Genomic DNA, 25880 nt, shown 5'->3' on the forward strand with positions numbered 1-25880 from the left:
CTACACCACACAGGAGACACATCCTCTATATACTACACCACACAGGAGGAGAGCTGACACATCCTCTATATACTACACCACACAGGAGACACATCCTCTATATACTACATCACACAGGAGACACATCCTCTATATACTACACCACACAGGAGAGACATCCTCTATATACTACACCACACAGGAGACACATCCTCTATATACTACACCACACAGGAGACACATCCTCTATATACTACACCACACAGGAGACACATCCTCTATATACTACACCACACAGGAGACACATCCTCTATATACTACACCACACAGGAGGAGAGCTGACACATCCTCTATATACTACACCACACAGGAGAACATGGATTTTATTGAATAATTGATCATTATGTAACATTTTTTATCCTTTCTCTCTGTAGGTTTAGTTTCCATGAAGGGAGATCTGATCTTTATTCCGTCCTCGCTGGTTTCAGTAGGGACCAACCTTACAATAATCTGTATCACTAGGATGGAAATCTGCAGATGGAATCCGAAATTTGTATTTAAAATAAACAATGATTTAAGGAATCCGGACTGGCAGAACCGGACCACGTCCATCATTACTTTTGTGGACATCAGAGAAAGTTACCACGTTGTGTGTAATATGGAGTGTAATAGACGCCGGCATCCAATCAACATGGTGCAGCTCCAGGTGGGATGTAAGTGCTCTGTGTCCTCCATACTTGGCCTCTAGGACTGTGTAGTCTCAGGCAGGGGAGAGGTATATATTATGATTGTGTAGTCTCAGGCAGGGGGGGGTATATATTAGGACTGTGTAGTCTCAAGCGGGAGGGGGATATATTAGGACTGTGTAGTCTTAGGTAGGGGGGGTATATATTAGGACTGTGTAGTCTCAGGCAGGGGGGGGGGGTATATATTAGGACTGTGTAGTCTCAGGCTGGGGGGGATTATATATTAGGACTGTGTAGTCTCAGGCGGGGGGGATATATTAGGACTGTGTAGTCTCAAGCGGGGGGGGGGGGGTATATATTAGGACTGTATAGTCTCAGGTGGGGGGGGGGTATATATTAGGACTGTGTAGTCTCACTCAGGCGGGGGGGTATATATTAGGACTGTGTAGTCTCAGGCGGGGGGGGGGGTATATATTAGGACTGTGTAGTCTCAGGCAGGGGGAGGGGTATATGTTAGGACTGTGTAGTCTTAGGTAGGGGGGGTATATATTAGGACTGTGTAGTCTTAGGTAGGGGGGGTATATATTAGGACTGTGTAGTCTCAGGCAGGGGGGGGTATATATTAGGACTGTGTAGTCTCAAGCGGGGGGGGGGGTATATATTAGGACTGTATAGTCTCAGGCAGGGGGAGGGGTATATATTAGGACTGTGTAGTCTCACTCAGGCGGGGGGGTATATATTAGGACTGTGTAGTCTCAGGCGGGGGGGTATATATTAGGACTGTGTAGTCTCAGGCAGGGGGAGGGGTATATGTTAGGACTGTGTAGTCTCAGGCTGGGGGGGATTATATATTAGGACTGTGTAGTCTCAGGCGGGGGGGTATATATTAGGACTGTGTAGTCTCAGGCGGGGTATATATTAGGACTGTGTAGTTTCAGGCGGGGGGAGGGAGGTATATATTAGGACTGTGTAGTCTCAGGCGGGGGGGGGGTATATATTAGGACTGTGTAGTCTCAGGCAGGGGGAGGGGTATATATTAGGATTGTGTAGTCTCAGGCAGGGGGAGGGGTATATGTTAGGACTGTGTAGTCTCAGGCTGGGGGGGTTACATATAATAGGACTGTGTAGTCTCAGGCGGGGTATATATTAGGACTGTGTAGTCTCAGGCGGGGTATATATTAGGACTGTGTAGTTTCAGGTGGGGGAGGGGAGTTATATATAAAAGCACTGTGTAGTCTCAGGCGGTGGGAGGGGGGTATATATTAGGACTGTGTAGTCTCAGGGGAGGGGGGTATATATTAGGACTGTGTAGTCTCAGGCGGGGGGGGGGGTATATATTAGGACTGTATAGTCTCAGGCGGGGGGGGGGGGATATATTAGGACTGTGTAGTCTCAGGCAGGGGGAGGGGTATATATTAGGACTGTGTAGTCTCAGGCGGGGGGGGGTTATTTTTAGGACTGTGTAGTCTCAGGCGGGGGGGAAAATATTAGGACTGTGTAGTCTCAGGTGGGGGGGGGGTATATATTAGGACTGTGTAGTCTCAGGCGGGGGGAGGGGGGTATATGTTAGGACTGTGTAGTCTCAGGCAGGGGGAGGGGTATATATTAGGACTGTGTAGTCTCAGGCGGGGGGGGGTATATATTAGGACTGTATAGTCTCAGGTGGGGGGGGGTATATATTAGGACTGTGTAGTCTCAGGCAGGGGGAGGGGTATATATTAGGACTGTGTAGTCTTCGGCGGGGTATATATTAGGACTGTGTAGTCTTCGGCGGGGGGGTATATATTAGGACTCTAGTTTCAGGCGGGGGGAGGGGGGTTATATATAATAGGACTGTGTAGTCTCAGGCGGGGTATATATTAGGACTGTGTAGTCTCAGGCGGGGTATATATTAGGACTGTGTAGTCTCAGGCGGTGGGAGGGGGGTATATGTTAGGACTGTGTAGTCTCAGGCTGGGGGGGGGTATATATTAGGACTGTGTAGTCTCAGGCGGTGGGAGGGGGGTATATGTTAGGACTGTGTAGTCTCAGGCTGGGGGGGGGGTATATATTAGGACTGTAGTCTCAGGCGGGGGGGGGGGTATATATTAGGACTGTGTAGTCTCAGGCGGGGGGGTATATATTAGGACTGTGTAGTCTCAGGCAGGTGGGGGATATATTAGGACTGTGTAGTCTCAGGCAGGGGGGGTATATATTAGGACTGTGTAGTCTCAGGCAGGTGGGGGATATATTAGGACTGTGTAGTCTCAGACGGGGGGGGGGTATATATTAGGACTGTATAGTCTCAGGCGGGGGGGGGGGATATATTAGAACTGTGTAGTCTCAGGCGGGGGGGTATATATTAGGACTGTGTAGTCTCAGGCGGGGGGGTATATATTAGGACTGTGTAGTCTCAGGTGGGGGGGGGATATATTAGGACTGTGTAGTCTCAGGCGGGGGGTATATATTAGGACTGTGTAGTCTCAGGCGGGGGGGGGGTATATATTAGGACTGTGTAGTCTCAGGCGGTGGGAGGGGGTATATATTAGGACTGTGTAGTCTCAGGCAGGGGGGGATATATTAGGACTGTGTAGTCTCAGGCGGTGGGAGGGGGTATATATTAGGACTGTGTAGTCTCAGGCAGGGGGGTATATATTAGGACTGTGTAGTCTCAGGCAGGGGGGGGGATATATTAGGACTGTGTAGTCTCAGTCAGGGGGGGTATATATTAGGACTGTGTAGTCTCAGGCGGGGGGGGGGGGGATATATTAGGACTGTGTAGTCTCAGGCAGGGGAAGGGGTATATATTAGGACTGTGTAGTCTCAGGCGGGGGGGGGGGGTATATATTAGGACTGTGTAGTCTCAGGCGGGGGGGGGGGGTATATATTAGGACTGTGTAGTCTCAGGCGGGGGGGTATATATTAGGACTGTGTAGTCTCAGGCTGGGGGGTATAAATTAGGACTGTGTAGTCTCAGGTGGGGGGGGTATATATTAGGACTGTGTAGTCTCAGGCGGGGGGTATATATTGGGACTGTGTAGTCTCAGGCGGGGGGGGGGGTATATATTATGACTGTGTAGTCTCAGGCGGGGGGGTATATATTAGGACAGTGTAGTCTCAGGCGGGGAGGGGTATATATTAGGACTGTGTAGTCTCAGGCGGGGGGAGGGGGGTATATATTAGGACTGTGTAGTCTCAGGTGGGGGGAGGGGGGTATATATTACGACTGTGTAGTCTCAGGCGGGGGGAGGGGGGTATATATTAGGACTGTGTAGTCTCAGGCGGGGAAAGGGGGGTATATATTAGGACTGTGTAGTCTCAGGCGGGGGGGGTACATATTAGGACTGTGTAGTCTCAGGCGGGGGGGGTGGTATATATTAGGACTGTGTAGTCTAAGGCGGGGGGGGGGGGTATATATTAGGACTGTGTAGTCTCAGGCTGGGGGGGTATATATTAGGACTGTGTAGTCTCAGGCGGGGGGTATATATTATGACTGTGTAGTCTCAGGCGGGGGGGTATATATTAGGACTATGTAGTCTCAGGCGGGGTATATATTAGGACTGTGTAGTCTCAGGCGGGGGGGATATATTAGGACTGTGTAGTCTCAGGCAGGGGGAGGGGTATATATTATGACTGTGTAGTCTCAGGCAGGGGGAGGGGTATATATTAGGACTGTGTAGTCTCAGGCTGGGGGGGGGGTATATATTAGGACTGTGTAGTCTCAGGCGGGGAAAGGGGGGTATATATTAGGACTGTGTAGTCTCAGGCAGGGGGGGGGTATATATTAGGACTGTGTAGTCTCAGGCCGGGGGGGGGTATATATTAGGACTGTGTAGTCTCAGGCGGGGGGAGGGGGGTATATATTAGGACTGTGTAGTCTCAGGCAGGGGGAGGGGTATATATTAGGACTGTGTAGTCTCAGGCGGGGGGGGGGGGTATATTTTAGGACTGTGTAGTCTCAGGCGGGTGGGGGGGGTATATATTAGGACTGTGTAGTCTCAGGCTGGGGGGGGGTATATATTAGGATTGTGTAGTTTCAGGCGGGGGGAGGGGGGTATATATTAGGACTGTGTAGTCTCAGGCAGGGGGAGGGGTATATATTAGGACTGTGTAGTCTCAGGCGGGGGGGGGGTATATATTAGGACTGTGTAGTCTCAGGCTGGGGGGGGGTATATATTAGGACTGTGTAGTCTCAGGCTGGGGTATATATTAGGACTGTGTAGTCTCAGGCGGGGGGTATATATTATGACTGTGTAGTCTCAGGCGGGGGGTATATATTAGGACTATGTAGTCTCAGGCGGGGTATATATTAGGACTGTGTAGTCTCAGGCGGGGGGGGGGGGATATATTAGGACTGTGTAGTCTCAGGCAGGGGGAGGGGTATATATTATGACTGTGTAGTCTCAGGCGGGGGGAGGGGTATATATTAGGACTGTGTAGTCTCAGGCGGGGGGGGGGTATATATTAGGACTGTGTAGTCTCAGGCGGGGGGGTATATATTAGGACTGTGTAGTCTCAGGCTGGGGGGGGGTATATATTAGGACTGTGTAGTCTCAGGCGGGGGGAGGGGGGTATATATTAGGACTGTGTAGTCTCAGGCAGGGGGAGGGGTATATATTAGGACTGTGTAGTCTCAGGCGGGGGGGGGGTATATATTAGGACTGTGTAGTCTCAGGCGGGGGGGGGGTATATATTAGGACTGTGTAGTCTCAGGCTGGGGGGGGTATATATTAGGACTGTGTAGTCTCAGGCGGGGGGAGGGGGGTATATATTAGGACTGTGTAGTCTCAGGCAGGGGGAGGGGTATATATTAGGACTGTGTAGTCTCAGGCGGGGGGGGGGGGTATATATTAGGACTGTGTAGTCTCAGGCGGGGGGGTATATATTAGGACTGTGTAGTCTCAGGCTGGGGGGGGTATATATTAGGACTGTGTAGTCTCAGGCGGGGGAAGGGGGGTATATATTAGGACTGTGTAGTCTCAGGCAGGGGGAGGGGTATATATTAGGACTGTGTAGTCTCAGGCGGGGGGGGGTATATATTAGGACTGTGTAGTCTCAGGCTGGGGGGGGTATATATTAGGACTGTGTAGTCTCAGGCGGGGGGTATATATTATGACTGTGTAGTCTCAGGCGGGGGGTATATATTAGGACTATGTAGTCTCAGGCGGGGTATATATTAGGACTGTGTAGTCTCAGGCGGGGGGGGTATATATTAGGACTGTGTAGTCTCAGGCAGGGGGAGGGGTATATATTAGGACTGTGTAGTCTCAGGCGGGGGGGGGGTATATATTAGGACTGTGTAGTCTCAGGCGGGGGGGGGGGTATATATTAGGACTGTGTAGTCTCAGGCTGGGGGGGGTATATATTAGGACTGTGTAGTCTCAGGCGGGGGGAGGGGGGTATATATTAGGACTGTGTAGTCTCAGGCAGGGGGAGGGGTATATATTAGGACTGTGTAGTCTCAGGCGGGGGGGGGGTATATATTAGGACTGTGTAGTCTCAGGCGGGGGGGGGGGGGTATATATTAGGACTGTGTAGTCTCAGGCTGGGGGGGTATATATTAGGACTGTGTAGTCTCAGGCGGGGGGAGGGGGGTATATATTAGGACTGTGTAGTCTCAGGCAGGGGGAGGGGTATATATTAGGACTGTGTAGTCTCAGGCGGGGGGGGGGGGGTATATATTAGGACTGTGTAGTCTCAGGCGGGGGGGGGGTATATATTAGGACTGTGTAGTCTCAGGCTAGGGGGGGGTATATATTAGGACTGTGTAGTCTCAGGCGGGGGGAGGGGGGTATATATTAGGACTGTGTAGTCTCAGGCAGGGGGAGGGGTATATATTAGGACTGTGTAGTCTCAGGCGGGGGGGGGTACATATTAGGACTGTGTAGTCTCAGGCTGGGGGGGGTATATATTAGGACTTTGTAGTCTCAGGCGGGGGGAGGGGGGTATATATTAGGACTGTGTAGTCTCAGGCAGGGGGAGGGGTATATATTAGGACTGTGTAGTCTCAGGCGGGGGGGGGGGTATATATTAGGACTGTGTAGTCTCAGGCTGGGGGGGGTATATATTAGGACTGTGTAGTCTCAGGCGGGGGGAGGGGGGTATATATTAGGACTGTGTAGTCTCAGGCAGGGGGAGGGGTATATATTAGGACTGTGTAGTCTCAGGCGGGGGGGGTATATATTAGGACTGTGTAGTCTCAGGCGGGGGGGGTATATATTAGGACTGTGTAGTCTCAGGCTGGGGTATATATTAGGACTGTGTAGTCTCAGGCGGGGGGTATATATTATGACTGTGTAGTCTCAGGCGGGGGGGTATATATTAGGACTATGTAGTCTCAGGCGGGGTATATATTAGGACTGTGTAGTCTCAGGCGGGGGGGGGGGATATATTAGGACTGTGTAGTCTCAGGCAGGGGGAGGGGTATATATTATGACTATGTAGTCTCAGGCAGGGGGAGGGGTATATATTAGGACTGTGTAGTCTCAGGCGGGGGGGGGGGTATATATTAGGACTGTGTAGTCTCAGGCGGGGGGGGGGGTATATATTAGGACTGTGTAGTCTCAGGCTGGGGGGGGTATATATTAGGACTGTGTAGTCTAAGGCGGGGGGAGGGGGGTATATATTAGGACTGTGTAGTCTCAGGCAGGGGGAGGGGTATATATTAGGACTGTGTAGTCTCAGGCGGGGGGGGGGTATATATTAGGACTGTGTAGTCTCAGGCGGGGGGGGGTATATATTAGGACTGTGTAGTCTCAGGCTGGGGGGGGTATATATTAGGACTGTGTAGTCTCAGGCAGGGGGAGGGGGGTTTATATTAGGACTGTGTAGTCTCAGGCAGGGGGAGGGGTATATATTAGGACTGTGTAGTCTCAGGCGGGGGGGGGGGTATATATTAGGACTGTGTAGTCTCAGGCGGGGGGGGGGGTATATATTAGGACTGTGTAGTCTCAGGCTGGGGGGGGTATATATTAGGACTGTGTAGTCTCAGGCGGTGGGAGGGGGGTATATGTTAGGACTGTGTAGTCTCAGGCTGGGGGGGGGGTATATATTAGGACTGTGTAGTCTCAGGCGGGGGGGGGGTATATATTAGGACTGTGTAGTCTCAGGCAGGGGGAGGGGTATATATTAGGACTGTGTAGTCTCAGGCAGTCAGTGTTATAATATGTGGATATATTCAATACAATTTAAGCTTCACTTTTTAGTTTCTCCATCCTAGATCCTCCTGCACCACCGACAAATATTCACTGTCGTCTGGAAGAGTTTTGTACAGAGATGAGATGTGAGTGGAATACGGGACATGAAACCGACCTACCTACTCACTACCGAGTGCAGCTACAGGAGTAAGTCCCCAGATTCACATCCATATCCACCACAGCCATATACACTCACCGGCCACTTTATTAGGTACACCATGCTAGTAATGGGTGGGACCCCCTTTTGCCTTCAGAACTGCCTCCATTCTTGGTGGCATAGATACAACAAGGTGCTGGAAGCTCCTCAGAGATTTTGCTCCATAGTGACATGATGGCATCACACAGTTGCCGCAGATTTGTCGGCTGCACATCCATGATGCGAATCTCCCGTTCCACCACATCCCAAAGATGCTCTATTGGATTGAGATCTGGTGACTGTGGAGGCCATTTGAGTCCAGTGACCTCATTGTCATGTTCAAGAAACCAGTCTGAGATGCTTCCAGCTTTATGACATGGCGCATTATCCTGCTGAAAGTAGCCATCAGATGTTACAGGGTACATTGTGCTCATAAAGGGATGGACATGGGCAGCAACAATACTCAGGTAGGCTGTGGCGTTGTACCAAGGGGCCCAAAGACACCATGACACCACCACCACCAGCCTGAGCCGCTGATACAAGGCAGGATGGATCCATGACACCAGCACCACCAGCCTGACCCGCTGATACAAGGCAGGATGGATCCATGACACCACCACCACCACCAGCCTGACCCGCTGATACAAGGCAGGATGGATCCATGACACCACCACCACCAGCCTGAGCCGCTGATACAAGGCAGGATGGATCCATGACACCACCACCACCAGCCTGACCCGCTGATACAAGGCAGGATGGATCCATGACACCACCACCACCAGCCTGACCCGCTGATACAAGGCAGGATGGATCCATGACACCAGCACCACCAGCCTGAGCCGCTGATACAAGGCAGGATGGATCCATGACACCACCACCACCAGCCTGAGCCGCTGATACAAGGCAGGATGGATCCATGACACCACCACCACCAGCCTGAGCCGCTGATACAAGGCAGGATGGATCCATGACACCACCACCACCAGCCTGACCCGCTGATACAAGGCAGGATGGATCCATGACACCACCACCACCAGCCTGAGCCGCTGATACAAGGCAGGATGGATCCATGACACCACCACCACCAGCCTGACCTGCTGATACAAGACAGGATGGATCCATGACACCACCACCACCAGCCTGACCCGCTGATACAAGGCAGGATGGATCCATGACACCAGCACCACCAGCCTGAGCCGCTGATACAAGGCAGGATGGATCCATGACACCACCACCACCAGCCTGAGCCGCTGATACAAGGCAGGATGGATCCATGACACCACCACCACCAGCCTGAGCCGCTGATACAAGGCAGGATGGATCCATGACACCCCCACCACCAGCCTGAGCCGCTGATACAAGGCAGGATGGACCCATGACACCACCACCACCAGCCTGAGCCGCTGATACAAGGCAGGATGGATCCATGACACCAGCACCACCAGCCTGAGCCGCTGATACAAGGCAGGATGGATCCATGACACCACCACCACCACCAGCCTGACCCGCTGATACAAGGCAGGATGGATCCATGACACCCCCACCACCAGCCTGAGCCGCTGATACAAGGCAGGATGGATCCATGACACCACCACCACCAGCCTGACCCGCTGATACAAGGCAGGATGGATCCATGACACCACCACCACCAGCCTGACCCGCTGATACAAGGCAGGATGGATCCATGACACCAGCACCACCAGCCTGAGCCGCTGATACAAGGCAGGATGGATCCATGACACCACCACCACCAGCCTGAGCCGCTGATACAAGGCAGGATGGATCCATGACACCACCACCACCAGCCTGACCCGCTGATACAAGGCAGGATGGATCCATGACACCACCACCACCAGCCTGAGCCGCTGATACAAGGCAGGATGGATCCATGACACCACCACCACCAGCCTGACCTGCTGATACAAGACAGGATGGATCCATGACACCACCACCACCAGCCTGACCCGCTGATACAAGGCAGGATGGATCCATGACACCACCACCACCAGCCTGAGCCGCTGATACAAGGCAGGATGGATCCATGACACCACCACCACCAGCCTGAGCCGCTGATACAAGGCAGGATGGATCCATGACACCCCCACCACCAGCCTGAGCCGCTGATACAAGGCAGGATGGATCCATGACACCACCACCACCAGCCTGACCCGCTGATACAAGGCAGGATGGATCCATGACACCACCACCACCAGCCTGAGCCGCTGATACAAGGCAGGATGGATCCATGACACCACCACCACCAGCCTGACCTGCTGATACAAGACAGGATGGATCCATGACACCACCACCACCAGCCTGACCCGCTGATACAAGGCAGGATGGATCCATGACACCACCACCACCAGCCTGAGCCGCTGATACAAGGCAGGATGGATCCATGACACCACCACCACCAGCCTGAGCCGCTGATACAAGGCAGGATGGATCCATGACACCCCCACCACCAGCCTGAGCCGCTGATACAAGGCAGGATGGACCCATGACACCACCACCACCAGCCTGAGCCGCTGATACAAGGCAGGATGGATCCATGACACCAGCACCACCAGCCTGAGCCGCTGATACAAGGCAGGATGGATCCATGACACCACCACCACCAGCCTGAGCCGCTGATACAAGGCAGGATGGATCCATGACACCACCACCACCAGCCTGACCCGCTGATACAAGGCAGGATGGATCCATGACACCACCACCACCAGCCTGAGCCGCTGATACAAGGCAGGATGGATCCATGACACCACCACCACCAGCCTGACCTGCTGATACAAGACAGGATGGATCCATGACACCACCACCACCAGCCTGACCCGCTGATACAAGGCAGGATGGATCCATGACACCACCACCACCAGCCTGACCGCTGATACAAGGCAGGATGGATCCATGACACCACCACCACCACCAGCCTGACCCGCTGATACAAGGCAGGATGGATCCATGACACCAGCACCACCAGCCTGACCCGCTGATACAAGGCAGGATGGATCCATGACACCAGCACCACCAGCCTGAGCCGCTGATACAAGGCAGGATGGATCCATGACACCACCACCACCAGCCTGAGCCGCTGATACAAGGCAGGATGGATCCATGACACCACCACCACCAGCCTGACCCGCTGATACAAGGCAGGATGGATCCATGACACCACCACCACCAGCCTGAGCCGCTGATACAAGGCAGGATGGATCCATGACACCACCACCACCAGCCTGACCTGCTGATACAAGACAGGATGGATCCATGACACCACCACCACCAGCCTGACCCGCTGATACAAGGCAGGATGGATCCATGACACCACCACCACCAGCCTGAGCCGCTGATACAAGGCAGGATGGATCCATGACACCACCACCACCAGCCTGAGCCGCTGATACAAGGCAGGATGGATCCATGACACCCCCACCACCAGCCTGAGCCGCTGATACAAGGCAGGATGGACCCATGACACCACCACCACCAGCCTGAGCCGCTGATACAAGGCAGGATGGATCCATGACACCAGCACCACCAGCCTGAGCCGCTGATACAAGGCAGGATGGATCCATGACACCACCACCACCAGCCTGAGCCGCTGATACAAGGCAGGATGGATCCATGACACCACCACCACCAACCTGAGCCGCTGATACAAGGCAGGATGGATCCATGACACCACCACCACCAACCTGAGCCGCTGATACAAGGCAGGATGGATCCATGACACCACCACCACCAACCTGAGCCGCTGATACAAGGCAGGATGGATCCATGACACCACCACCAGCCTGAGCCGCTGATACAAGGCAGGATGGATCCATGACACCACCAGCACCAGCCTGAGCCGCTGATACAAGGCAGGATGGATCCATGACACCACCACCACCAGCCTGACCCCCTGATACAAGGCAGGATGGATCCATGACACCACCACCACCAGCCTGACCCGCTGATACAAGGCAGGATGGATCCATGACACCCGCACCACCAGCCTGAGCCGCTGATACAAGGCAGGATGGATCCATGACACCACCACCACCAGCCTGAGCCGCTGATACAAGGCAGGATGGATCCATGACACCACCACCACCAGCCTGAGCCGCTGATACAAGGCAGGATGGATCCATGACACCACCACCACCAGCCTGAGCCGCTGATACAAGGCAGGATGGATCCATGACACCACCACCACCAGCCTGAGCCGCTGATACAAGGCAGGATGGACCCATGACACCACCACCACCAGCCTGAGCCGCTGATACAAGGCAGGATGGATCCATGACACCACCACCAGCCTGAGCCGCTGATACAAGGCAGGATGGATCCATGACACCACCACCACCAGCCTGACCTGCTGATACAAGACAGGATGGATCCATGACACCACCACCACCAGCCTGACCCGCTGATACAAGACAGGATGGATCCATGACACCACCACCACCAGCCTGAGCCGCTGATACAAGGCAGGATGGACCCATGACACCACCACCACCAGCCTGAGCCGCTGATACAAGGCAGGATGGATCCATGACACCACCACCAGCCTGAGCCGCTGATACAAGGCAGGATGGATCCATGACACCACCACCACCAGCCTGACCTGCTGATACAAGACAGGATGGATCCATGACACCACCACCACCAGCCTGACCCGCTGATACAAGACAGGATGGATCCATGACACCACCACCACCAGCCTGAGCCGCTGATACAAGGCAGGATGGATCCATGACACCACCACCACCAGCCTGACCCGCTGATACAAGGCAGGATGGATCCATGACACCACCACCACCAGCCTGACCCGCTGATACAAGGCAGGATGGATCCATGACACCACCACCACCAGCCTGAGCCGCTGATACAAGGCAGGATGGATCCATGACACCACCACCACCAGCCTGAGCCGCTGATACAAGGCAGGATGGATCCATGACACCACCACCACCAGCCTGAGCCGCTGATACAAGGCAGGAGGGATCCATGACACCACCAGCACCAGCCTGAGCCGCTGATACAAGGCAGGATGGATCCATGACACCACCACCACCAGCCTGAGCCGCTGATACAAGGCAGGATGGATCCATGCTTTCATGTTGTCGACGCCAAATTCTGACCCAACCATCCGAATGTCGCAGCAGAAATCGAGACTCATCAGACCAGGCAACGTTTTTCCAATCTTCTACTGTCCAATTTCGATGAGCTTGTGCAAATTGTAGCCTCAGTTTCCTGTTCCTAGCTGAAAGGAGTGGCACCCGGTGTGGTCTTCTGCTGCTGTAGCCCATCTGCCTCAAAGTTGGACGTACTGTGCATTCAGAGATGCTCTTCTGCCTACCTTGGTGGTAACGGGTGGCGATTTGAGTCACTGTTGCCTTTCTATCAGTTCGAACCAGTCTGCCCATTCTCCTCTGACCTCTGGCATCAACAAGGCATTTCCGCCCACAGAACTGCCGCTCACTGGATGTTTTTTCTTTTTCGGACCATTCTCTGTAAACCCTAGAGATGGTTGTGCGTGAAAATCCCAGTAGATCAGCAGTTTCTGAAATACTCAGACCAGCCCTTCTGGCACCAACAACCATGCCACGTTCAAAGGCCACAAATCACCTTTCTTCCCCATACTGATGCTCGGGAGAACTGCAGGAGATTGTCTTGACCATGTCTACATGCCTAAATGCACTGAGCTGCCGCCATGTGATTGGCTGATTAGAAATTAAGTGTTAACGAGCAGTTGGACAGGTGTACCTAATAAAGTGGCCGGTGAGTGTATATATATCCTGGAGAACCCCTCTAACAAAGATTGTTTCTCTAAATCTCTTTAATGCTTGTTTTCATTGGTTACACACACATATAATACACACAGTGATGTCACAGTACAGAGATAATACACACAGTGATGTCACAGTACAGAGATAATACACACAGTGATGTCACAGTACAGAGATAATACACACAGTGATGTCACAGTACAGAGATAATACGCACAGTGATGTCACAGTACAGGAATAATACACACAGTGATGTCACAGTACAGGGATAATACACACAGTGATGTCACAGTACAGAGATAATACACACAGCGATGTCACAGTACAGGGATAATACACACAGTGATGTCACAGTACAGAGATAATACGCACAGTGATGTCACAGTACAGAGATAATACGCACAGTGATGTCACAGTACAGAGATAATACGCACAGTGATGTCACAGTACAGAGATAATACGCACAGTGATGTCACAGTACAGGGGACACTACACACAGTGATGTCACAGTACGGGAATAATACACACAGTGATGTCACAGTACAGGGGATAATACACACAGCGATGTCACAGTACAGAGATAATACACACAGCGATGTCACAGTACAGGGATAATATATACAGTGATGTCACAGTACAGGAATAATACACACAGTGATGTCACAGTACAGGGATAATACGCACAGTGATGTCACAGTACAGGGATAATACACACAGTGATGTCACAGTACAGGGATAATACACACAGTGATGTCACAGTACAGAGATAATACACACAGCGATGTCACAGTACAGGGATAATACACACAGTGATGTCACAGTACAGGGATAATACACACAGTGATGTCACCATACAGAGACAATACATACAGTGATGTCACAGTACAGGGATAATACACACAGTGATGTCACAGTACGGGGATAATACACACAGTGATGTCACAGTACAGGGATAATACACACAGTGATGTCACAGTACAGGGATAATACACACAGTGATGTCACAGTACAGGGATAATACACACAGTGATGTCACAGTACAGGGATAATACACACAGTAATGTCAGAGTACAGGGATAATACACACAGTGATGTCACAGTACAGGGATAATACACACAGTGATGTCACAGTACAGAGATAATACACACAGTAATGTCAGAGTACAGGGATAATACACACAGTGATGTCACAGTACAGGGATAATACACACAGTGATGTCACAGTACAGAGATAATACACACAGTGATGTCACAGTACAGGGATAATACACACAGTGATGTCACAGTACAGAGATAATACACACAGTGATGTCACAGTACAGGGATAATACACACAGTGATGTCACAGTACAGGGGTAATACACACAGTGATGTCACAGTACAGAGATAATACACACAGTGATGTCACAGTACAGGGGTAATACACACAGTGATGTCACAGTACAGGGATAATACACACAGCGATGTCACAGTACAGGATAATACACACAGTGATGTCACAGTACAGGGATAATACACACAGCGATGTCACAGTACAGGGATAATACACACAGTGATGTCACAGTACAGAGATAATACACACAGTGATTTCACAGTACAGGGATAATACACACAGTGATGTCACAGTACAGGGGATAATACACACAGTGATGTCACAGTACAGAGATAATACACACAGTGATGTCACAGTACAGGGATAATACACACAGTGATGTCACAGTACAGGGATAATACACACGGTGATGTCACAGTACAGGGATAATACACACAGTGATGTCACAGTACAGGGATAATACACACAGTGATGTCACAGTACAGGGATAATACACACAGTGATGTCACAGTACAGGGATGATACACACAGTGATGTCACAGTACAGGGATAATACACACAGTGATGTCACAGTACAGGGATAATACACACAGTGATGTCACAGTACAGGGATAATACACACAGTGATGTCACAGTACAGGGATAATACACACAGTGATGTCACAGTACAGGGATAATACACACAGTGATGTCACAGTACAGAGATAATACACACAGTGATGTCACAGTACAGGGATAATACACACAGTGATGTCACAGTACAGGGATAATACACACAGTGATGTCACAGTACAGGGATAATACACACAGTGATGTCACAGTACAGGGATAATACACACGGTGATGTCACAGTACAGGGATAATACACACGGTGATGTCACAGTACAGAGATAATACACACAGTGATGTCACAGTATAGGTACATGTAGCTACTATTCTGGATATGTGAGTGTCTCAGCCTTCTCCAGATCACTAGTTAGTAACAATTACTGTCATGTTGCAGTCATTTGCTTTAATAGGAAACAGTCAGCAATAAAAGCAAAAACTTATCACCTTCCATCAGAGAACAAGACATTTACAGCCAATCATCTGATCTATTACCGCAAAATGTATGAGAAAGGAGGAGAAGAAGCAGCTAGAAAGGAACTGAGTAGGAAAGTTTTGTAACTAATGGGCTCATCTACGGATCTGAAAACCCATTGGTCAAATATTAAAATGTCATCTTTATTTATATACTTTGTTAAAAGTGCAGCAAAAGCACCAAAAATCTGCCCCAATGTGTATATGATAAACAATGGGATTAAAAACATAGCAAGAGTACAGATACATAGATAGATAGATAGATAGATAGATAGATAGGAAATAGATAGATAGATAGATAGATAGATAGATAGATAGATAGATAGGAGATAGATAGGAGATAGATAGATAGATAGATAGGAGATAGATAGATAGATAGGAGATAGATAGATAGATAGGAGATAGATAGATAGATAGGAGATAGATAGATAGATAGATAGATAGATAGATAGATAGATAGGAGATAGATAGATAGATAGATAGATAGGAGATAGATAGATAGATAGATAGGAGATAGATAGATAGATAGATAGATAGGAGATAGATAGATAGATAGATAGATAGGAGATAGATAGGAGATAGATAGATAGATAGATAGATAGATAGGGGATAGATAGATAGATAGATAGATAGATAGATAGATAGATAGATAGATAGATAGATATGAGATAGATAGATAGGAGATAGATAGATAGATAGATAGATAGATAGATAGGAGATAGATAGATAGATAGATAGATAGGAGATAGATAGATAGATAGATAGATAGATAGATAGATAGATAGGAGATAGATAGATAGATAGATAGATAGATAGATAGGAGATAGATAGATAGGAGATAGATAGATGATAGATAGATAGATAGATAGATAGATAGGAGATAGATAGATAGATAGATAGATAGATAGGAGATAGATAGATAGATAGATAGATAGATAGATAGATAGATAGATAGATAGGAGATAGATAGATAGATAGATAGGAGATAGATAGATAGATAGATAGGAGATAGATAGATGGATAGATAGATAGATAGATAGATAGATAGATAGATAGATAGGAGATAGATAGACGGATAGATAGATAGATAGATAGATAGGAGATAGATAGATAGATAGGAGATAGATAGGAGATAGATAGACGGATAGATAGATAGATAGATAGATAGGAGATAGATAGACGGATAGATAGATAGATAGATAGATAGGAGATAGATAGATAGATAGGAGATAGATAGGAGATAGATAGATAGATAGGAGATAGATAGATAGATAGATAGATATGAGATAGATAGATATGAGATAGATAGATAGGAGATAGATAGATAGATAGATAGATAGATAGATAGATAGATAGATAGATAGATAGATAGATAGATAGATAGATAGATAGATAGATATGGGACAGATTTTGGATATTCTCTGGTCACTCTGTAACCCTTTACATCCTGCAGCCTGGACACAGGAGAAGTCTCCGCTGTGAACACGTCTGGGGCGGCTGTGACTTTCCCGGTAAATGCGACGCTGAATAATTTACATCGGATACAGATAATTGCAGCGAATCCACTGAATGTCAGCGCGTCGGAGGCGGCGATATTCCGGCTGGAGGATATAGGTATCTGAGACTTTCCTTACAGGTTTGTGATATAATATAAGGGGGGACATGACGGGGGCCACAGGGGCCCTGAGCTGCTGCATCTCTTCTTACATAATGAGAATCTGAGTGACCTGTCCCCTATAGTCCCCTCTGTGACCCTAATTTCTGTGGTGGTCTCTCCTATCCCAGTGCTACCCCTCACCCCAGAGATCAAGAAGATTCACGTCTCAGATACAAAACTCACCATTTATATAAACTGGAGGAACCAGACGTCCAGGCAGCGGCACTGCGAGGTGGAGTATAAGACCCCGAGGCGGCCGGAGTGGTCACTGGTAGGTACATAATACATTCATCATCCACCGAAAGGGGGGCAAACTGCAGACCCCCCATCTAAATCCATCCTGATAAACCCGGGACATTACTCATAGATCCAGGCACCGGGACTGTGGTATCTTCTTATATCTGTTATCCATGGTCTCCTTCCTTCTAAAATCAACTTTTAAAATTAAGCTAATGAGCCAGAAGGGCTCTGGTGGTGTTAGCAGAGCCCTTCCATGCAGTAGCTTCACGGGCTGTTACACTGTACAGTAGCACTTCCCCCTAGTACTGTGTGAGATTACAGCAGACAAAGGGAGGAGGAAGTGCTGAGGGAACAGGGTGGAGATAGTGTAACAGTCTGTAAAGTGACAGCACAAAGGGCTCTGATAAACACATCGTAACTAGCATAAATTTAAAAGTTGATTTTAGAAGGAAGAGACCATGGATAACAAATATAATAAGATATCACAGTCCCGGTGCCTGGATCTATGAGTAATGTCCCTGGTTATCAGGATGGATTCTGATGGGAGATTTCCTAAATGAGTCTTAAAGTGCTGCACTAGTTTAGCTCCCTATGGACTGTTTTGCTGTTTTTGGAAGATTTGCTGATCCTGAACAACCCCTTTAAATTGTATGTATTAAGTGTCCCTGGCTTATCATGGTGGATTCTGATGGCAGGTTTCCTCTTAGTGTGTCAGTTACAGGTCATCGGTGAGATTGTTTCTGTTGATGTGCCTATGACAACACTTCCTGTCATGTGTGATGTTCTTAGAAGGCATAGGGACATTGCAGCGTGTATCAGCCGGTCACATCTCCCCTTCTATTTTCTGACACGTACCAGTCAGCTAAGATAACTGATATAACGATAACACTGCGCGCTGTGCAGGAAGTGTTGTCATAGGGGCACAAACATGTATGCTGATATTTCTCTGATAACCAGGAGCTTGAAATGTCAGGGTTAGATAGACATGAGGTAGGATAATACAAGACACTGGGGCACATTCCAGCACCCCCACCATATCCTTTAGAAGGCTCTGGGGATGGTCCCTATTTCAGGGCTTCTACACCGGATTTCAGGTTTCCAAGCCCTGATACATGTGCTGCATTATAAAAGGGTCACTGGGCTGAATGCACAGCCGATGCAGAGGCGTTTACCTTAATAAAATATGTGGTTCTTGCTACCTGCTGCCACCACTAGGTGGAGCTCACTTTCTATGGATTTATACATGTGCGATAGCTCCCCCTAGTGGTGGCAAATGGTGGTAACGGTGAAAGGAAACAAGTCAGTGTAAGCAAATGAAACCCTATTAGTTATATAGAAGCATTTAGTGAAGGGAGATTCAGGACTACAAACTATTATGCAGAGGATCATAGAGCACAGAGCACCACGGCAGAGCATGTGAAGGTGGGAGAAACCCCTCAGGAGGCTAAAACCCCCTTACCACACCCCATAACACCTCCCCCAGGGGATTGGGTGACACTTGCCACATGGACTTGTCATCCTATCCAATTACTGTCATCTGTGCCTTGTGATCTCATCTATCTTGGGCTAATGACTTTTTTTTGCTCCAAATTTGGAGCAACTTGATGAATCGCTGTTGTTTTTGTGCAAAGCCCTGTGCCACTACTAATTGTCACCACTAGGCGGCAGATCTGTCCAATCTCCTGATCAGATCTGTACAATATTCTGATCAGATCTGTACAATCTCTTGGTCAGATCGATGCTGTGGAGTACATAGATCGCCCTCTAGTGGGGAAAACACTGAGACCGACTTTAACACTTTACTTGAATGATGATAAAATACTAATAAAATCGGGGGAAAAAATCCTGAATAATGGGAGTTTTTGCATCTCTCACGCAGGCTGGGAAGGAAATAAACATAAATAATACAGTTTCTCTAAGGAAAATGCGTAAAGCAGATTCTGTGCGCATCCGATGCAGAGAAGAATTTGGGAAGAGTTACTGGAGTAAATGGAGCGCCCCTCATCCGGTACCATTCACAGGTAGGTGCTCCTGCTGGGGTGCAGTGGACTCCCCATAGGGGGCCTGAGCTTCAATTCTAATGTGACCTGCTGAAAGTTTTTTTTCATAGTTTATTCAACATTATTTGCTCCAGAGTATTATATATGATATGTATTATATACAGAGTATTATATGCAGAGTATTATATATAATGGGGCTCATTTACTAAGGGTCCGAACATTGCACTTTGTTCCGCTTTGTGGCGAATTGCCCCGGGATTTTGGCGCACGCGATCGGATTGTGGCGCATCGGCGCCGACTTGCACGCGTCAGAAATAGGGGGGCGGGGCGTCGGAAAACCCGACAAACCGTGGAATTTAAAAAAGGATTTGTGTCGCAAGATCAGTACTGACATGCACCGGGAAGAAGGGACACAGGAAGGAACTCGGACGCACGATCTTAGTGAATCACGCCAGACCTGAATCCAGGGTAAGTAAATCTGCCCCAATATGTATTATATACAGAGTATTACGGTATATATAATTTATATTATATACAATCATATAATCAGATACATTTCCTGTTTCCATTTGTGTTCTGCAATGTTGTGGGCCGTGAGCTCTGCTGCCATCTGCTGTTCACATATGGATATTACAACACAGGGTGACACCATGCAAATAAATGATTGAGAAACTTTTCAAAACTTCACCAAGAAGTTTCCTGACACTTTCCCTTTTCTTCATAGCGCCAGAAGAGATTCCTAATGTGTGGAGGATTCTTGGCCGGAAATTTCCAGATGGAGCCCAGGAAGTTACAATCCTCATTGCGGTAATAAACATATAAGATATTAATTGTTTTGTGCTTCTAAGGATCCTTAAAAATAGTCTGAAGAATTTGGGGGGCAATCAGCTGCACTGGGCACTGGGTATTATTTAGCCCCAAGAGTATAAAGTAGTATATTGTAGGTCATACTTTGCATTTAAACACTGTATGGCTGTATTATTTAGATGTTATTTAGAGTTGCTTTATGTAGCCATCAAATTGACTATTACTTAGAATCTATTGATAGTCATAATATTTTTGGGTTTTATCTCTGTAAAATATGATGTCATTATGGTAGGGTATTATTTAGTTGTAGAAAGGTGGTATAATTTCTGCATTGTATGGTGGTTTTAAGTACATTATGGTGATATTATTTAGGCACAGTACAGTATTATTTAGGTATAGTATGGTGGTATTATTTAGGCACAGTACAGTATTATTTAGGTATAGTATGGTTGTATTATTTCAGCACTGTACGCTATTATTTAGGTATAGTATGGCGGTATTATTTCAGCACTGTACGGTATTATTTAGGTATAATATGGCAGTATTATTTCAGCACTGTACGCTATTATTTAGGTATAATATGGCAGTATTATTTCAGCACTGTACGCTATTATTTAGGTATAATATGGCAGTATTATTTCAGCACTGTATGGTATTATTTAGGTATAATATGGCGGTATTATTTCTGCACTGTACGCTATTATTTAGGTATAGTAAGACGGTATTATTTCACCACTGTATGGTATTATTTAGGTATAATATGGCGGTATTATTTCTGCACTGTATGGTGTTTTTTAGGTATAATATGGCGGTATTATTTCACCACTGTATGGTGTTTTTTAGGTTTCCTTTAATATACTGGACTGTAATTCTATTTTTAACCCTCTTTTATCTGTTTTTCTTGTATCATAGTCGTATCCTGATGATTCACCGCGTATAAATATCTCTGGCTATGAAGTGTATTATTACCACCATGGGGTGCGGACTGGTGTGAGGCGATGCCCCCCTGCTGGGGTACAGTGTGTGGCTCTGATACCAGGGGGGGTACAGACGGTTTTCATCGCTGCCTATAATCCCTACGGCTTCTCTCCGGCAATGGATCTTCCAGTCCAGGAGGACGAGGGATCTGGTGAGAATGTCACAGGTCGTGTACGTGGGGGCAGGAGGGTTATCATGGGGTAAATACAAGTTACTCCCAGACTTGTATTATGCAAAAAGAGGGCAAATAGTTTAATACATTTCCTCCAAAGCCAACACTAGGGGGAGCTCTGGAGCCATTATCTTTTCTGTTGCTGATGTCTTCTAGGACCAGAGGAGGTGACAGCACAGTCTATAGACCGGACCTCGCTGTCAGTACAATGGCGGCCCCCCCGCAGATCCGCAGAACGCGTTAGGTCCTACCTGATCCAATGGATTTCCGATAACTGTGACGGAAAACACAGAAATGTATCATGGCACAAAACTGCGCCGGAGCAAAGGAATTTTACTATAACAGGTAAACTATTCCAAACTGGACTATAACCCCCAATCTCCTGCAGCTGTGGGGTCCCTAATCCCGATATACTGTAGATGATCCATGACACCCCGCGCCGCCGCTCATTCCCCGCTGTCATATTGTGTTACAGGTAACGTCACCCCCGGACAGCGCGTCACCGTTACTGTATACGCGGTATACGGCGCCAGTGTCAGCAGCCCCAGTGTAGTCTATGGGTACACACAAGAACGCGGTGAGTCCAGAATGGATCATTATTGCTTCTATACACAATACCGCCATATACTCCTCACTATGCTGATTCCTATGCCGCCATATGCCACTCACTATGCTGATTCCTATGCCGCCATGTACTCCTCACTATGCCGATTCCTATGCCGCCATATGCCACTCACTATGCTGATTCCTATACCGCCATATACTCCTCACTATGCTGATTCCTATGCCGCCATATGCCACTCACTATGCTGATTCCTATACCGCCATATACTCCTCACTATGCTGATTCCTATGCCGCCATATACTCCTCACTATGCTGATTCCTATACCGCTATATACTCCTCACTATGCTGATTCCTATGCCGCCATATACTCCTCACTATGCTGATTCCTATACCGCCATATACTCCTCACTATGCCGATTCCTATGCCGCCATATACTCCTCACTACGCTGATTCCTCTGCCGCCATATGCCACTCACTATGCTGATTCCTATGCCGCCATATACTCCTCACTATGCCGATTCCTATACCGCCATATACTCCTCACTACGCTGTTTCCTATGCCTCCATATACTCCTCACCATGCCGATTCCTATGCCGCCATATACTCCTCACTATGCCGATTCCTATACCGCCATATACTCCTCACTACGCTGATTCCTATGCCGCCATATACTCCTCACCATGCCGATTCCTATGCCGCCATATACTCCTCACTATGCCGATTCCTATACAGCCATATACTCCTCACTATGCTGATTCCTATGCCACCATATGCCACTCACTATGCTGATTCCTATGCCGCCATATACTCCTCACTACGCTGATTCCTATGCCGCCATATACTCCTCACCATGCCGATTCCTATGCCACCATATGCCACTCACTATGCTGATTCCTATGCCGCCATATACTCCTCACCATGCCGATTCCTCTGCCGCCATATGCCACTCACTATGCTGATTCCTATGCCGCCATATACTCCTCACTACGCTGATTCCTATGCCGCCATATACTCCTCACCATGCCGATTCCTATGCCACCATATGCCACTCACTATGCTGATTCCTATGCCACCATATGCCACTCACTATGCTGATTCCTATGCCGCCATATACTCCTCACCATGCCGATTCCTATGCCGCCATATACTCCTCACTATGCTGATTCCTATGCCGCCATATACTCCTCACTATGCCGATTCCTATACCGCCATATACTCCTCACTATGCTGATTCCTATGCCGCCATATACTCCTCACTATGCCGATTCCTATGCCGCCATATGCCACTCACTATGCTGATTCCTATACCGCCATATACTCCTCACTATGCTGATTCCTATGCCGCCATATACTCCTCACTATGCCGATTCCTATGCCGCCATATACTCCTCACTATGCTGATTCCTATACCGCCATATACTCCTCACTATGCTGATTCCTATGCCGCCATATACTCCTCACTATGCTGATTCCTCTGCCGCCATATGCCACTCACTATGCTGATTCCTATGCCGCCATATACTCCTCACTATGCCGATTCCTATACCGCCATATACTCCTCACTACGCTGATTCCTATGCCGCCATATACTCCTCACCATGCCGATTCCTCTGCCGCCATATGCCACTCACTATGCTGATTCCTATGCCGCCATATACTCCTCACTATGCTGATTCCTATGCCGCCATATACTCCTCACTACGCTGATTCCTATACCGCCATATACTCCTCACTACGCTGATTCCTATGCCGCCATATACTCGTCACTACGCTGATTCCTATACCGCCATATACTCCTCACCATGCCGATTCCTATACCGCCATATACTCCTCACTATGCTGATTGCTATGCCACCATATGCCACTCACCATGCCGATTCCTATGCCGCCATATACTCCTCACTATGCTGATTCCTATGCCGCCATATACTCCTCACTATGCCGATTCCTATACCGCCATATACTCCTCACTATGCTGATTCCTATGCCGCCATATACTCCTCACTATGCCGATTCCTATGCCGCCATATACTCCTCACTATGCTGATTCCTATGCCGCCATATACTCCTTACTATGCTGATTCCTATACCGCCATATACTCCTCACTATGCCGATTCCTATGCCGCCATATACTCCTTACTATGCTGATTGCTATGCCGCCATATACTCCTCACTATGCTGATTCCTATACCGCCATATACTCCTCACTATGCTGATTCCTATACCGCCATATACTCCTCACTATGCTGATTCCTATACCGCCATATACTCCTCACTATGCTGATTGCTATACCGTCATGTACTCCTCACTATGCTGATTCCTATGCCGCCATATACTCCTCACTATGCCGATTTATATGCCGCCATATACTCCTCACTCCACTGATTCCTATGCCGCCATATACTCCTCACTATGCTGATTCCTATACCGCCATATACTCCTCACTATGCTGATTCCTATACCGCCATATACTCCTCACTATGCTGATTCCTATGCCGCCATATGCCACTCACGATGCTGATTCCTATGCCGCCATATACTCCTCACTATGCTGATTCCTATGCCGCCATATACTCCTCACTATGCCGATTCCTATACCGCCATATACTCCTCACTACGCTGATTCCTATGCCGCCATATACTCCTCACTACGCTGATTCCTATACCGCCATATACTCCTCACCATGCCGATTCCTATACCGCCATATACTCCTCACTATGCTGATTGCTATGCCACCATATGCCACTCACCATGCTGATTCCTATGCCGCCATATACTCCTCACTACGCTGATTCCTATACCGCCATATACTCCTCACCATGCCGATTCCTATACCGCCATATACTCCTCACTATGCTGATTGCTATGCCACCATATGCCACTCACCATGCTGATTCCTATGCCGCCATATACTCCTCACTATGCCGATTCCTATACCGCCATATACTCCTCACTATGCCGATTCCTATGCCGCCATATACTCCTCACTATGCTGATTCCTATGCCGCCATATACTCCTCACTATGCCGATTCCTATGCCGCCATATACTCCTCACTACGCTGATTCCTATGCCGTCATATACTCCTCACTATGCTGATTCCTATGCCGCCATATACTCCTCACTATGCTGATTCCTATACCGCCATATACTCCTCACTATGCTGATTCCTATGCCGCCATATACTCCTTACTATGCTGATTCCTATACCGCCATATACTCCTCACTATGCCGATTCCTATGCCGCCATATACTCCTCACTATGCTGATTCCTATACCGCCATATACTCCTC

General features: G+C 48.4%; 1 protein-coding gene across 2 annotated transcripts in view; it reads left to right on the forward strand.

Moving 5' to 3' along the window:
* LOC140103726 (interleukin-27 receptor subunit alpha-like) overlaps nt 1-25880 on the forward strand; it is a 56555-nt gene that overhangs the window by 18448 nt on the left and 12227 nt on the right. The window contains exons 3-11 of one of the 2 annotated variants that reach the window (XM_072126940.1): nt 414-692; nt 7864-7987; nt 17617-17777; nt 17949-18091; nt 19940-20081; nt 20785-20867; nt 21780-21996; nt 22174-22362; nt 22493-22594. In XM_072126940.1, coding sequence (XP_071983041.1) covers nt 414-692; nt 7864-7987; nt 17617-17777; nt 17949-18091; nt 19940-20081; nt 20785-20867; nt 21780-21996; nt 22174-22362; nt 22493-22594 — 1440 coding nt within the window. Of the gene's footprint in view, nt 1-413; nt 693-7849; nt 7988-17616; nt 17778-17948; nt 18092-19939; nt 20082-20784; nt 20868-21779; nt 21997-22173; nt 22363-22492; nt 22595-25880 lie in introns of those variants that run through there. The other variant, XM_072126941.1, reaches the window with a different exon arrangement.

This window comes from Engystomops pustulosus, chromosome 10 (assembly GCF_040894005.1).
Source record: "Engystomops pustulosus chromosome 10, aEngPut4.maternal, whole genome shotgun sequence".
Lineage (NCBI taxonomy): Eukaryota > Metazoa > Chordata > Amphibia > Anura > Leptodactylidae > Engystomops > Engystomops pustulosus.